This window comes from Bemisia tabaci, chromosome 8 (assembly GCF_918797505.1).
Source record: "Bemisia tabaci chromosome 8, PGI_BMITA_v3".
NCBI lineage: Eukaryota > Metazoa > Arthropoda > Insecta > Hemiptera > Aleyrodidae > Bemisia > Bemisia tabaci.
In genome coordinates, this window is record NC_092800.1 from 32187006 (window position 1) to 32204275 (window position 17270).

General features: G+C 40.1%; 1 protein-coding gene across 1 annotated transcript in view; it reads left to right on the top strand.

Annotated features, from left to right (window-relative positions):
- Window positions 1-17270, top strand: part of LOC109030221 (uncharacterized) — a 177759-nt gene that overhangs the window by 130981 nt on the left and 29508 nt on the right. Inside the window, 3 exon segments of the mRNA XM_072303583.1 lie at window positions 1679-2185; window positions 8034-8297; window positions 10275-10456. Coding sequence (XP_072159684.1) covers window positions 1679-2185; window positions 8034-8297; window positions 10275-10456 — 953 coding nt within the window.

Below are 17270 nucleotides of genomic sequence, written 5' to 3' on the forward strand. Positions count from 1 at the left end.
AGTGATTGACTGTGTGACAAATTGTTTATTTGGATGGAAATTGTTCAATTTAATTCGGTTCTAATCCCAACGGTTTTTAGTTTTGATTGAAAGTTAGTCAGGATGGGTACATAATTGACACGTGGATTTAAAATCTCTGCTCTTTTCATTTTTTTCTTGTATCAGTTTTACCGTGCTTTTGTCAGTCACTCTCGGCTGCTTTTTATTTTTTCCTCGAATTCAGTGCCCTCCTACTCCAAAATTAGGAGACCTGGAAACTTGTTCCAGGATCAGCAAACATCGTTGGAAAAAATATGGGTTGTGACTGTTGAAAAATCGTGTTTTGATGGTTGAATCTCTATCAATATCGGACATAATGGCCTTGGGTTTGGACCACTTACACTTGTTTTTAATCTCCAAATTTCAACAATCAAAACACGATAATCTGCAAGTTTAATTAATCTTTTTTTTAGACGAAAAAAATTAAGGATAATCATTGGCTCGCGGGTGAAATTATAAGGTCGGCTTTTGTTTGCGTAACGGAATAATTGATTTTTCACGTCTTTGGTCAGTCCTGGCCAGCGATTTCCCCTATGAAACGAAAGAAAAAGCTTCGACGACGCATGGATCTCGAGGTGTAACCCATGTTCTCGTGTTTCTTCGAAAATGATCGAGTTCGATGCGTTCCTACTGTCCCAGTTGAGCCTTTCTACGGTTGGGATTTTACTTGTATGGTTTATGCCGTCCGACTTTGAAATTCTCAGCGTGCTTTTCGGTGGCTTCATTCTTGGGATCAATTTAATCTCGTTTCTCATTGCTGAGAAAGGTAATTCAGATTACAGTGAAATTATTTTTTCCATTTATAAATAAACCACTAACACGAAATTACTGCCCAAAAATAGAGGAAACCTCAAGGAATATGTCTCAAGAGCCTTTTCGGGAAATTTAAGTAGAATAAAGCTGCAGTATCCATTCCTTTTCAGCGTCTAACTTGAAGAGGATTGATCAGCTTGGAAATGAGGTCGCCTCACATAATTCTTTGATGAAGAATGACGACGGAAAGTGGCGCCGTCATTGCCAAAAAATACTTCCTAGCGTGGCCTTAGAGTCCAAATAGTTGCATCATTTAAAAAACCATTTAACAGTAGATTACACAATTTTATTGATTTTTGCGTGTAATCAGATCAGAGGGAAAATCTCGGAAATTTTCAGGAAAAAGTGCCCAAGATTCTCCTGGTGAAAGTATAATTTTCAATTGGAAATTTGGCAACACTGAAGTAAAGTTACGTTCTTTCCCAAGGGGAACGACGAATTAGCCATAACTCTTTCCTGTCCTTGCAGTGACCATACTCTCGCTGTAAAAGCACTCAACAAGTAAAATATCGACGGTAAAACTACCATACCATGTATCTCTTTTGCGGTGTTCTAAAATTTCGGTCAGCTTCCGATTTTCGAATCAACAAAATTCCTCGAGATTTTCACAGAATTTTTCTCGCCTAGAGCTGAAAAATCATGGCAATTCTTAGAAATTAAAAATTGCCTGAGTTTTCCTCTTAAAAAATTAAGTAAGATAGGAAGTATGGAATGTCGCGAACTGAGATACGTGGTTTGGGAGTTTCACCGACGATATGTCACCTGACACTCGCTATCCCTTTTTATACAATGACGACTAACCTCTTTCCGCTCTGTGTGTTACCAGGCAAGATCTCCTCCAAGAACGGCGAAGAGCCGTCGGGTCTGATAACGCGGACGCAGTACAACTACGAAGCCCCGAGCATCCACGAAGAAGGCCGCTCGGAGACGACGACCCAAACGACGACCCTGGGCAACCGGCGCCTCTCGACCGGGCCCCAGATCACGGAAGCCATCGAGGACAGCGAGGAGTCCCGGCGCAGCTCCAAACGCTACGTCTCCAGCCGCTCCTCCTCCGGCACGAAGATCACGGAGATCCTCGAGAACGGCACCGACTCCCGGAGGTCGTCCACCCACGAGGAGGCCGACGGGAAACTCAACGGGATCCTCAAGAAGTCGGGGAGCGGCAAGTTCAACGTCGCGTCCTCCACGGTCGTCACCACCTCCACGTCGGAGACGGTCACCAATGGAGATTCGTCCAGGAAGTCTTCTGTCGATGCAGAGAGGAGGAAGCCGTCGTTGGTCCGCGGTGATTCCATCAAGGCGCTCCAGCACAAGTTCCAGCAAGCCACCGGTGAGTATTTTTGCTTCTTTACACTTCTTTTTTGGGTCTTGGTGTGTGGGAAAAATGAACGGCGTTTGGCAGGAAGGATCAAAGTAAGCCACATAAGCTATTGCCAAATTTAATCAGGCAATTTCATTTTTTACATGTGAGCGGTTGTGCGGATTTTTGTGCCAATTTCAATAAATTTTCTGTATAGTACGAAGAAAATTCCTTAAAATTTTCGAAGGAGTCCGCATAAACGTTCTTTTTTAAAACATTAAATCGCCCAGTTAAATTTGGCAATAGGTGATGTGGCTTGGTTCCTTTCTACCAAACGCGGTCCAAATGTCAAAGGTATCAGAGGAAGGATTATTCATTCAAGCTCACTTGCGGTGGTCGAACTTATCTTCTGTATTTTAGCTAATTTCAAAGATACAATCACCGAAACATGATTATTGATCAGCCTAGCTGACCTATTCCTGTTGAGGATTTGCAAGTGTATGTTCTTAGATAATGACATTACAATATATTGTCATTTTTGGAAGTTACCGCAACCTGCAAAAGCATCCTGGTCAAATTATACTGCAACACTCCGTGGATTAGCAGTTGTCTGTACAGTTTCAAGATTAATCAAGTAATTTAGCTCAAAATTCATAGTTTAGCTGTGCCAAATAGAATTACACTTGTGTGCCTCTTTCCTTTCGCTACTTCCCCATACAATATTGCATTAGAAAGTGGGTTGCAAAGTGTAGGACATTTTTCAAGTTTTACTTCTTCTTTCTCATTCATCGCTTTCTTCTCATGTCATCAAGATTACATTCCATTCCCTTCATTTGGAAGGAGATGAAAAACCATAGTTCGAATCTTAAGTGTGCCGAGTGACCTTGTTCAAGACCTCCAGCTCTTACAGCAAGATTCGAACCCGGGTCACTTGGCTAAATGTCAATTATTCCATTCACCACTTCATGAAGCTCACTCATCACCTTTCAGCTTTGTCTTATTGTTTCAAAACATTAGCCTGCAGTTTACTTTTGAGCTGTCCTCCTCAATTACATTGCACAAAATGAGAATCATACATAGTGAGCTCTGAATGTCATCTGTATAGGTGTCCCACTGCTAGACTGAGTGAATGCTGTAAAGATTGATGATAAAAAATTCGATGAAAACTATGAGAATTTGTCGGATATTTTATCCAAATTGTTACCCCTTGTAGATAAAATGTTAATGTGTTGCGATGAGAACTGGTTGTCCATTTTTTTCTTCTCTGGGTGAATCATTTCCATTTTACAATTTAGTTTTTTTGAGTTATCCACTTGGAGCAGTTAAAGTTGTGACCTTGCATTGATTCACGCAAAAAAATATCGAAAAATATCGTTACTCAGACTTTTAGATTTTAAAATGTTCTGTCGGTTACTTAACCGACATCCCATTTTACGGTCTAAAAATCTTAGTGATAATAACGCCTCATTATTCTTTGCACGAATCTTACGCGACTGCACCAATAAGAGTCCCAATAATTAAAACTATGTTCGTTTTCGATTAATTCGTCTCACTGCTGTGAAAATACTTAAAAAACGAAACTGGCAACTCAACACTGCTGGCTGATTGTTGTTATTGATAGACATAGCTGTAGACAAAGAAGACAAAAGGATTTGGAGGGATCCTATTGGTGGAAGCGCGTGTGGTTGCAATGGACAAGGGAGGTTAGCTAGACTAAGTAACGGCAACCCATGAGAGACCCTTAAGTTAGCCCATCATTTTCTCCTATTTAGTCTATTGGCACCACCCATTTTAACTAATAGGGTCGTAGCATATTCCCTACGACCTCTTTGTCTATATAGTCTATCAATTTCCACAATCAGCTCGTCGGTCCCGTTATCATGAAATTGCCAATAACTGTGGATTTCCTCGGTGCGTTGTTCCATCAGTTCTCATCGCAACTATTTTGTAGTTTTGTGAGTTAGTCATTGGTACTTGGGTGGTTTTGGTGTACACTTGAGTCCTGTCATGTATGATTTTGTTTATATTTTTCATCCGGCTCACGGCGGCACGCCGCTCCTTCCCTCCGACGTAACCAACAGAGAAATCTGTGCGGTGTATGAGAAGGTCCTCCCGTGCGGGTCTATTCCACCGCTCCTCCAGTTTCGAGGACTGTTTGGCTTTTTTTACCCGCCTTGAGTCTCAAGCTCTAAGTAAGTGCTCCGATCGGAGCCGCACATATCCACTCAGAAAACATCTTCTCGTCTATGGGAATTTCCTTCTCTGTGCCTGGGCTGTCTCTATCGGGGACAAAATGTTTTACTTAGAGGCTCTGCAATAGTCACTCCTGCGGGCCGATTATTGAAACTGATAGACAAAGAAGACACAAGATATATGGAGCGATCCTATTGGTGGAAGCGGGTGATTGCAATGGACAAAGAAGGTAGTTGATGGGCTAAGTAACGGCAACCCACGACGGACCCGATAGTTAGTCCATCATGTTCTCCCTTAGGAACCACCCATTTCAACCAATAGGATAGCTAACACAGAAGACAAAAGAGATATGGAGCGATCCTATTGGTGGAAGCGGGTGGTTGCAATGGACAAAGAAGGTAGTTGATGGGCTAAGTAACGGTACCCACGAGGGACCCGATAGTTAGTCCATCATTTTCTCCCGTAGTCTAAAGGAACCACCCATTTCAACCAATAGGATAGCTCCATACTCCCTATCTCTTCTTTGTCCATCGCTTTGTCTATCAATTTCAATAATCGACCCGCAGAGGGGTAGCCGTTACTCTTGGAATTCAACGTATTTCCCATATGGGCAGCCAGAATCGTGCAAATTACGACGCAATTGGACCTGTTTTGGCACTGTGTGGTCGACTCCGTCGGCATGGAATGCATTTCAGCGCCTACAAGACCGTGTGAATACTTCACGCATTGCGCCAAACAGCACGGTCAGCTGGGTCGGCTCGAGACGCATATTAGCGCCTACAAGACTGTATGAATACCTCACGCAATGCGCCAACGTACTTTACGCAGTGCACCTACACGCTTACGCCGCGGTGCGCGCTTAATCGTTGAATATTCGTAATTTATTGGTGTCAGACTTACCGCCCGCGATGCGCACAAGTTCTGACCCGTGTGTACCGCGTGTGACAAACACCCGTGTACACCCAAAAAAATAAAATACAAAATTAAAAAAATGAAAGTGAAAATGTAGTGTTCAAACTAGTGGTGTTTCTTCTCCTACAAATGAGGAAACCTCGTCTTTATGTCCTAGTGCCAGCAAAGCTTTACTCTTTGCTATTTCATTTGAGGTGAGTGAAATCTACTATAGGCTACAACGACCAAAAAAGGCCGGTCCCTTCAAAGTCGTTATATTCGATTGCCACTGTATTTGATTCTGAAGGTATGGTTTCAACTTTTTTATTGTTTTCATGTACGAGGAGTAGGAGGACATTTGACGGAAGTCATAGAAATCCGTGCTCGCTTCTGATTGGTACCGAATGACGTCATTCGGTTCGGCGCGAAACCGGGGTGCAGTAAATTTGCGGAAAAGTTGGGCTGTTTGAACTGCGTATTTCTCGGTTTCTGAGTAAAGTTTTCGTGTTTTTAATGTGCGCATCGTCCTCTCCGCGTCATTCACCTCAGAAAACATGTGTTCGCAAGTCAAAGTTCCTTTATGGTTTAGTGACCCATTCGTGTCCTATCCGTCAAAATATCATTCAATGCGTCGACTTATCTTCAGCATTTGGGAAAACTAGTGTTGAATTCTGAGAGTAACTCCAGCAATACTCTACGTGCGAAGTCCTCAGGAAATTTTGTCCCTGGTTTCTATCATCAATCTGTCCAATCGGTGGCGAAAATTGCATCTTGTACCTTCTACCACATGAGGTGATGTTCTTTGATTCATGAACACCTCGGCACCTCTTACTGCTCCCAGCACACCAATGAAAAATTGCACTTTATACCTATCAGTGGGAATTCTTTCTGGTTGCATTTCTTATTCCTAAAGGAGGAGAATCTCCTATTCTGCCGTGCTAAGGAAAAACGCCGCATGAACATTCGAGAGTTGCCAAATTTCCATCAATGAAATGCTCATTTTTGAGGAAAGTTATGAATATTTTTACTTTAAATTTTCAGAACCTTTATAGGTGAAATTGCGAACAAAATTATCTGAAAAATTACAAGGAAAATATTCACAAGTTGACCAAGAAATTCGCGTTTAATCAAAGGAAATTTGGCAACGTCTGAAGCTTCATACGGCGCTCTTCCTTAGTATACGGCAGCATAGTAATCATTTTTTTTTCCAAGTTCTGTTTGGTATTCGCAATGACTCTTATCTAACGTGGAATAATCTTCTCTGTTGTAAATTTTGTGTATTTTCATTCTTTTGAATTCCTGTACTGAGCCCTTTAAAAATAATTTTTGTATTGGTAACTGAACACTCCATTTTTCAAACTGTTTTCATGTATTTTTCTCTTCTGATAAACTTGCATCTTGTATTGGTTCTTCTGTTTTTAAATATACCCATTCAGTCCTCTGTTGTATTTATATATCTCCCTTAAGCATGCCGAAATATTTTTAATGAAAACGAAACTAGTCACAATTCAATTCAATTATTATGAATGTGTGCGTGCATGTCATCTATCTATTTTTAAAGCACTGAATGCGTTGTTCCATAGATATACCCTAAATCATAAGTTTGCATTTGACAGTATTTTAGGTGTCTATTGATACCAGTGTCCCCCAGTTTTACTATCACCCGACCAGCAACAAAAGTTATAGAAAGAATGATCTGCATATATACCTACTACTTTTCAAAAATGCATCAATGTTTTTTACTTGTGATTTGGTTACAGCATAACTTTATCCTAATAGTATTTTACTTTTCAGACTGTTCCTCACAAGTCGCAAACTTTACAGACATTATCTGGACAAATTGAGTTTACGAACAATTTCTTGAGCATATTGAATATTTTTTGGCAAACAGTTTGAAACTGGAGGGGAGAGGAATTTCATCGGTTTAGTGTCACATTTTCTGACCTTTCATAATATGATTTAAGTTCATTCATCCATCTTTCTGTCATCTTTGATGCTTTGCAAGAAGCTCGTCACTAACTGCAATTTTGTACCGCCAAACTCAAACTTAGTCTTCCGAGAAATATCTGTTATCTGCCTTCACATTTTTTAATGTGCCCTCCATGTACTGTTTTGAACTATTTGCTTCCTCCAAGGAAAAATACGCAAAATTAACCTATCAATGTACTGGTGGCAGTGACTCGAAGGAAACATAATATTCAAAAAGGGAGCATAATTCATTCTTAGTTGAGTCAAAGCGATCACACCTTCCTGAATTGTTTAGCCCGTAAAAATACGGTATTTAATGCAATTTATAGATTGGCGACTTGGCGAGCGAATGATAATCTTCTTGCACAACATTACGTTTTTATTGTTTTTACGCGTTTTTTAGTGAAATCGGGATGAAGAACTGTATCTTACATAATAGTATATAAGCTTACTTTATCTAGTGGTCCATCTCAGCTGGTCTTTTGAAGTTTTGCCATCAAAATGTTCCTCTCTCTAAAATTCAGCTGTAATGAAGATCCTGAAGTAGGTCTGTCAAACTCAATAAGCCTACCATTTTTCTCTGGCGTGTGTATTTGGGATTTCCCTTAATGCTGTATGTATATCCATGAAAGCCGCTTTTACAGTGCTCTCTGGCGCTCTGCGACACCTAGTCGCGCAAGTCCCCTATCCTCCCAAGGCCCTTCAGGGAGTTGGGACTCCCTCACTTCTCATTTCATCAGAAAATCTAAACATTTTCGTTTCTTTTCTTTCATTTAGTGTGTTATATTATTCTCAAAATAACGGATTTGTTTTTTGTCGGGTGCAGTCTCTTCCAGTTTGAAACAAAACTCAGGAGCCAGTGTCAGGAACCGTTCCTCGTCGAACTCGCTGGATTCCTCGACGAGAACTACGACGAAAACGTCTCAGCCGGTGGAATCGAGTCAAAACGAAACGAGCGTGAAAACGAGTAGTTACTCTGTGAAATCCAAGACTGAGAGCACGTCGAGCGGACCTACCTCTTTCCTAGACAACAAATCTAAAGTCACCGGTGTTCAAGATATCCTCGAGAGGATGAGGAACGCTGATCTCGGTAAGTTCCTGATTCATTTTGTCTCTCCTTCATTTTCCCCGTATAAAGGACAAGTCGGCACCTACATTTTGAAAAAATGTAACTCAATCATAGCGTTTCAAAATCAATCACCGTTTCAAAACAAAAAAAAAGCTTGCCAAGAAAATCCTTGTTGTGCCCCCTTTTTTGGGAAACTCGGGGAATTTTGTTCAAATGTCACCCAAATGGAACCTTATGATGAGGGAGCTTGTTCTCCAGTAAAAAGCTCGTTTTGGCTGAACAGCATTTCAAAATTTACATTTTGTACCATTGAAAAATGTTAATATTTTGAGGTTCCGCGGTCGAAGAGGCAACTTAAAATGATCCCTTTTATTTTCTGAAGCAAAGAAACATGAGCTGATAATATTATACTTTCGGAAATAAATGATCAGTCGGATAACATTTTGCAATTCGGACCTACAATTTCTGGCTCATGGGCAAAAACAAGTATATGCATAAGGGAACTAATGGTACATACGTTGTTTCTAAAATGAGACAGAAATTGTAGTTCTTAATTGCAATATTTAGTCCAATTAATTTTTTTTTTTAATCCGAGGAACTTTAAGTATTGACAATTTTCGATGGTAATGCATGTAAAATGCTTTGGAAATCATTAAATTTGATACGGAACCACTATTATATTTACAAAAAACACATTATATTTTCCAGTAGTACATATTTCTTTTTCACCAATTTAAATAAGAATAATTCATGCAGAGTTTTCAAACATTTCAAAATTATGAGTTGAAAAACGCTGACTCCGCGAGTTTAAATATTAGAGCCCAACACAGAGCGGAGCGACGTGTTAGCAGCGCAGAACTCGCACTGGCGCCTACAAACCCAACGGGATACTTCACGCATTGCGCAACGCGTGAAGTATCCCGTTAGGTTTGTAGGCGCCTATACGCGTGTCACGCTGTTTGCCTGCTGCGCCGCAACGCTTTAAGCAACTATTTCGCGTCAGAGGCGTTGCACAGTATCCTACTAGATTGAAGGCGCACGAAATAACTAGTTAAAGAGGACTTTCAATTTAGACTGCATCTGTTACTGAAAAATGTTTAATTTGGCATCGGAGCGTTTCCTAGGCTCCCACTTTGGTTTTCATCTTATCATATCCGTACAGTGTACACATGAACATATATTTTTATCTGCTCTTAGAGTTCTTTTTGATGACTTAATTCATGAATGAAATGTTTTTAAGAACGAAGGTAGTAGTAGTATGCATTTATTTTTGAGGTGGTTCCTGTTATTTAAATGAGGAGAAAAAAATGTGGACATAACATGTCCACAATTTGGACGATTTTGGACATACTCATGGTTGGACATTAAATCATGTGGACTTAATAAAGACTGGACTTAAGGTTTAGTAGACATAAATAGCGGTGGACATTTACTTAATGGACGATAGGTAGGTGGACATAAAGTCCTGGAACCGAATGTAAACTTTATTACGCAGTATTGCAAAGGCGAACTTTGAACTGAAACGAAAAATTTAAGTGGACCACAAAGTATCGTTTAGGCTACACTTGAATGCATTCCTCGAGTCCCAAAAGGACACTTTTTTGGCAGCTCTCTCGGGAAATATTAAAAAAATAGTCTAAGGAACACTGCAAAAAAAAGGTCGGTCATATGAACCAAACCTTCGATGTTCCATATCATCCCAACTATTCGTTTTGTGTAACCGAATATTCGATTCATATGATCGAATTTTTTTCGTCAGTCCATCTTTTGTGAAGTTCGTAACACGAACCGAAAGTTCGGGTTGACGAACCGGAAATTTATTTGATTTGAAAAACCAAATTAGTTGGGATGACATGGAACTCCGAACTTTGGTTCATACGACCGAACTTTTTTTTTAGTGAAGGTACCCAATTACCCTGGGGGCAGAGAGACCAATGCGTGGTTTTCTCCAGCTGTTATAATTATTGGTTTTAATTTTTTTCTCGGTATTTTTGACAGCGTCCGACGTCACAGAGTCGACAGAGGACCAGGAAGCCCGTTCCTTGCTCAACAAATTCCTCGGGGCGTCGGTCATTCTGCAGGGCATGGAGGCCGGCATGAAGAGCATCAACGGCCGATCCCCGCAGTCCCTAACGACCAACAGCGCCACCCTAGTCAACCGCGTCGAGAAACAGAGAATGGTGAGTCCGAATATCATCATTTTCCCGCCATTTCCCTCTTTCCCATATGGATTGTATTCGATAGTGGTTCGATGTATCGTTTGGTTCAAAACAATAGAACATAACCTCCAGCAAAAATTTTAGTACTCAAGTTGAAATAGCTGAAAATGAGAAAATTCCTAGCAATTTCCTTCAATCCCTGCCAGGTTGAAACTTATACGCTCGGGGACTCAATTGTCTAGACAATGGAGCTCTTACCTTTCTCAGGGATTTGCGGTTTAATCACCTCTTTCGTAAAATTTTACAAGGAACAGTACTGCACTCCATTGGTTTCCTCTAATCAAACTTCCAAGCTCAAAAAAGCTCTATAAGGTCAAGATGTAGTGGGAAATTCCCTCTTATGTAACTTGAACTTTGAGAGCCTTTTTTGAGCTTGGTAGTTTGTGTCAAAGAAGGCAAGAGCGCGCTATCGTGTTTCTTGCGAAGTTTTATGTATGAAGAAGCACTGAAAACATGGCCCCGGAAAGTTTGTCTCAAGTTCAACGAAAGTCAGCGTATTTTTAAAGTATTGGAAATTTTGTTCTAAAGTTAGGGAATGTTAGGGGGTTTGAAAATTTTGGGTGTTAGGGTACTTGCTCGTTCCTGAAATTCCCTTACTTTCACGGGTAATCAAAAGGAAATCCAGTGAACTTTTTGTTAGAAAAGCCCACAAATTGTCTAATACGCATGCAATTTTTGAGTGGATATTTTACAACGTTGAAATGTTGCTAGCTCTTTGACCAGCGAGCTGATTATTGATATTGATCGACAAAGTCGTAGGTAAAGAGAGAATAGAGCCATCCTATCGGTGGATGCGTGTGGTTAAAATGGACAAAGGAGGTAAGCAATATAGCCTAACTAACGGCGCGGCGACCCACTACACTCCCTATAGTAAGTTCATGATTCCCCTCAGTTCCTTAGATTGTCCCTTAGTCCATAAAAATCACCCGTTTCAACCAATAGGAACACTTCATTTTTCTTTTGTTATCTTTGTCTATCAATTTTAATAATCAGCCCGCGGGAAACAACAATAAGTGAGTTTCTTTTGGCAAGCTTCACTCGTGGAGAAAACTGACGGTAATGTTCAATTAAAGGGATCGGAGGACAAAAGGCATTAATGCAGTTTTTGCTATTTCGAGGAAAACGTGTTTGAAGTTTCAAATCACATGGATCATAATGGCAGAAAGAAAGTTCAAATTGACTTTTCGATGCTTAAAAATTGAAATTTGGGAGCGAATTTTTCACAAAATATGCATCGAGACTAGTTTTACTTGAAATCATAAATGTCTTAATTTTTTCAAAAACTGCACTTAAATGCGCCTTGCCCTCCAAGCCCTTCAATTTTCCATACCGTCGAGGAATGACTTCATTCTCTATTTTTTGACAGTGGGGCGAAATTTGTCGACACAAGTCAACGCTCGGTTGCAAAATTGCTTTGCGCGGCTCAGTTCTGCCATTCGTTTTTCGATACTTCGGTTTGCAGTTTTAACTCGGCGAAAAAAACCGTCAACGTGATTGCATCATTGCGATTAGTGCAACCTTGTCGCTTGAACACCTGGCCGGCTAAAATTAGGGACGCTCCAACGGCAATGCATTCTGCAACTAATGGCTTTCAATTGGGCCAGATTTCCGATTAGCACTGCGTCGCTTTGGGCAGTGGCGTGGCGTGGCGTGTTTTGCGATGTATCGATTGATCTGCCTTTTAAACCTATTGAAAAGGATCGATAAACAGGATGCTCCGCAACGAACACTTGGATAATCGATTCTTTATCGTAGCCTTAATGGGAAAGTATCGATAATCGATCATTCTCGCCTCGCGTTTGGCCTCGGGCCGTTCTCAAAAGGCTCGTCTTGTGCTCAGGCCATAGCTCTCAAGGCTTAAGTCAATGTGACGTTGTGTTTTTCTTCTATTGAAACGAGCTTAGGGACTCAAGCACTATATGTTACCCCCTAACGAGAAGAGCGGGTAGGTCTGCATTACCTTAAAAAGGGTTTCAAAACCAGTGTTATTTTATTTTATTTCGTTTTTTTCGGATGGGACAAGGGCACCCAGTGCTATGAAATAACCCGACAGGGATGGCTTTCAAGGCAGCTGCACAAGTCGGCGGCTAACGTTATTGATGGAACTATCCGTCAAAGGACTTTTAGCTCGGGATTATTTCGGCTTTTTTTATGCGATTTTTTTGTAGGTAGTAATTTTGATTGACAGATAGTTTTGCCGAGGTGCAAAATGAATTTTAATTCCATAGAATTGGCCGTACACTATAAATAATAAATATTCATGATCCAAGGAAAGACATATCTATTCGCTTTGATTCATTAGGTGAATAAGAGGGGCGCTCATTTTTTACGTAATAAGTCTAAAATAGAAAGTGCTTTGGATCCCCATGTCTTGAAGGAGAAAAAAGAGTGTCTTTCCGTATTTTACTTTTTTGGAGGAGGATAGATTATCCTTCTTTCATGATTATTTTCGGTTGAATTTTATTTATGCTTTGAAAATTTCGTTGAAATTGTCCACTAATCCTGGTAAAACTGGCCTAGGGTAGACCAATAGAACTTTGCATCTTGAGCTTACATAAAACACTGCCTTCAGTACTTTCAAACACTGAGGTCAATACACTCTTTTACTCCCATTGCCTTCAGGCACTTAGGTCAGTGTCCTTAGATCTGCTCTGATGGCAAGTACCTTATTGACCTTACCACTTACCTTGTTAACAAGGGAAGTTACTCTTAAAAAAACTGGGTAAAAATTGTTTGAAACACCACACACGCGCTTATTGAGGTTGCTTTTTCTGTAGTTTCAGGATCGTTGTACTATGTTAGTAATGAAAATTCACGAACAATTTTGATAAAAAATCAAATTCACAATAAGCTGGGATAATCTTGCGACCGACGTGCAAATTTTTAAGGGTGGCTTAAAACAGCTGCGAGCGGGGGTTTTTAAATCGTATCATAACCTCCTCATTACCCGGACTTAATCGTGATTTATGGATTCCACACGATCATTAGGTGTTCGTCGCTCATTCGCGCGGGGGGGTTGGGGTGGGGGATATTATAATAAATATATCAGAGGGCGAATATCATAAAATCTGAGCGGGCAAGCGGCCAAAAATCGGAGTGATTATTTTGAGGACTGTTTTAGATTATTTTGTTTGTTTAGGTGTTGAGGGCGACCTTGAACCGCGAACATGGTGCTCTGCGAAGAGCTCAGTCTGCGAATTTGTAGACTTGTAAAGATGAATGTCCGAACGACAAGCCATTATTACAAGATTCGGTACTAGATAGTGCATTCTCTTTGGCTCTTGTTTTATTTTCAACTCGTGTGCCACAATTTGCTCGCAGCCATTCAGAGACAAAGTATTTCGGCAACTTTGTATGAACACTGAAAATAAATTCTCGGCGTTTTTACCAAGGTCCGTAGGTACCTTTACCATCTCACTTTTTTACCAATTATTGGTAATTTTACCAAGATGGACTGGTTAGCTTACCTAAAAACCGGTATTTTTACTGTTTTTTTCAGGTAAGAATACCACTTTTGTTGGTAATCAATGCCCGGTAACTTTGCCATTTTATCTCGGTAATTCTACCACAGTCGATAAAAAATATTGGCGTTTTTACCAAGGTCCAGTAAAATTACCGAGAAAGTTCGATATTTTTACCGAGATTTCTCGGTAAAATTACCAATTCCATAAATGGTAATTTTACCACGGAAAAACTGGGATCAAATAGAACCCTGAATTCTTGGTAATTTTACCCTTTTCTTAGTAAATACACCGAGATTTTTTTTTCAGTGAATGGCTTCCTACTGCAAAGGTTATTTTATGCCTTTCATTTTTGAGAATGGACCACTAGACAAGATTCAAAAAGCAGTCTGATATGAGCTCTCTTCAAAGTTTCATATAGAACACGATTCGCACCACCAAAAAGACTCAAATTGACCCCTAAGCAAGAAATTACCGTTTTTATTTAGCACAAGGTACTACAAATTTGAGTTTTCTACATTAGTTGCTTCTGTTGTAAAAGATATTTTTAGACCAACTGTAACAGAAATGCCCCAGTTGGCTGATTATTGAAATCGATAGACAAAGTTATAAAAAAAGAAGAAAAAAGGAAAAATGGTGGGATCCAATTGGTGGAGGCGATTGGTTGCAATGGACAGAGGAGGTTAGTAAATAGACTAACTAATGGCAACCCACGAGAGATCCTACGGTTAGTCCATCATTGTCTCCCTTTCTCTGTAAGAAGCACTTGTTTTAACCAATAGGATTGTTCCATTTTCTCTTTGTCCTCCTAGTCTATCACTTTGTCTATCAATTCCAACATTCAAGCATCTAGTGGCATACTTGGACGGAGAAAAAAAGGCTCGAAATATTATTCCTCCGATAAGGCTCAATGTTCACAGAATAACGTTTAGCAACTACATATTTTCACGTTCAAAATGTGTGTTTCGACCTAATATTTATTCCAACTTGGATATTCATCAGGAGAAAATGTATGAATAGTTGAATTCAAAACTACTCTCAGTTTTCCTCCCAAAACGGGACTTGGTGCGTTTCTGCGAAACTCGGTTCATCTCGACAGAGAAAAGATTGAGAAATTTGAAATGAAATTACGGTGTATCGACTTTTCGGCTGTAGTCGGCAGCTCAGCCGCATCTGAAAAATTGGCGTTGAGTCCTACGGTCGATCGGTTGTCAAACACATGTTTATAACAAATACAACTGTCAAGATGTAATTTGGTGCAATGTATACAATATGGAAACGCGTTAGTCGACGATGACACGATCCCCCGAGAAACCAACACCCACTGATTTAGGTCAGTGTCAATTTTCGAAATTCAGTTTCGAGCTATAAATAATTTATTACAAAAGCGCTGCTTTGATGATTTCACCGACTGAGACTGACCGACCGTGTTTCCACTGTTCATCGGTTTTGTCGGGGATGACTCCAGTAATCTTTCGGTTGTTTTTAAGCAAACAGGTCATTATGGGTATAAAACGTACGGGGTCAAGATCACGATGGTTGTCTTGTTTCTTTTCTCTTCAATACATCATGTGAAAGTGAAAGAGATGTTTTCTTTATGGACACAAGTTGGTGACCTTATGACTGAATTACGCAGAGTGATTTCGACATAGAGGGACAAATCTAATTCAGAGCACAGTTTCTCTCTTAGAGTTATGCTGTTCGGCGCAACTTTTTTCTCCGTAGGACTTCGCGCTAAATCACCGTAACTCCGGTTTGGTCTCATATATTTTTACGAATTCATAGCAAAATGGTTTTAATACTCATGCTTTGATATCACGAAACGATTTTTTTTAATGTGCGTAAAGTACTGTCTTTTTTCTTACGGAAGGTCCTTCAACCTTTATTCCCTTCTATGACAGTTCGACTTCAGTGTTTAGTGTAGACAAAACATGAGCTACCACGTGGTTGAATAGTTGTATCACCGTAAAATCAGTGGCGTGGCGTGCTTTGCGATATATCGATTTATATGCCATTTAAACCTATGGAAAAGGATCGATAAACAGGGTGTCCTTAAGAATCGATTCTTTACCATAGGTTTAAATGGCATAACAATCGATATATCGCAATTCAAGCCACACCACTGCGTAAAATGACACGCTCACTCGGAGTACATAGAAAAAGGAGAGTTGAGGAAACGTGGCCCATGGTTGTCACAAATGGGAATAAAGATTACACAAATTGAACGATTTTTGTAATCTTTGATCAACCCATTCCCGAATTCCTGTCATCTTTCCCTCTCTCATCCCGTTTTTTCCTTACCGTGCCCCTAATTCCCCGGTCCATTCCAATTCATAACCTTTGCGATAGGTGAAAATGTAATCTTTATTCCCGTTTGTGACACTGTGGAGGCCTAATCAGGAATGGATTCGGATGTCTTCATAAAGAATCCATTTCTGATCGGTCATACAAAAGGACTCTAGGAATACGCACCCACAAAAAACAGCTTTTCTCCAAACGGGGAGAGGTGATTTTAATGCAATATCAGTTCGCCTTCAATTTTTAGTGTAGGCAACACAAGCTCCCACGTGGTTGAATAGTGGTATCATCGTGAAATGTCACGCTTATACCTAAAATAATTCGGTTCGACTCTATGAAGTATAGATCCTCCCTATGATGATACAGCCTTTTGACAGTTTTTAAATAATAAAGGCTCTGGTTCTAGCGGGTTGATTATTAAAGTTGATAGACAAAGGAAAAAGAAGTGATCTTATTGGTGGAAGCTGGTGGTTGCAATGGACTAAGGAGGTAAGTAACAGACTAATTAATGACAATCCACGAGTAACCGTATAGTTAATTCATTTCTCCATAGTCTATAACAATCACTCGTTTCCACCAATAGAAACTCTCTTTTTCCTGTGTATTCTTCGTCAATCGCTTTGTCTATCGAAGTCCAGATCCTCCCTATGATGATACAGCCTTTTAACGGTTTTTAAATGACAAAGACTCCGGTTCTAGCGGGCTGATTATTGAAGTTGATAGACAAAGCGATATACAATGGAAAAAGAAGTGGTCTTATTAATGGAAGCTGGTGGTTGCAATGGACTAAGGAGTTAAGTAATAGACTAACGAACGGCAATCTCCGAGGAACCGTATAGTTAATCCATTATTTTTCTCCATAGTCTATAACAACCACCCGTTTCTAAAAATAGGAACTTTCCCTTTTTCCTATGCCTCCTTTGTCCATCGCTTTATCTATCAATTTCGATAATCAGCCCGCTGGTGGCGTTTACCAGGTTTTAATGAATCGTATTCGATAGGTGTTCGATGTAACG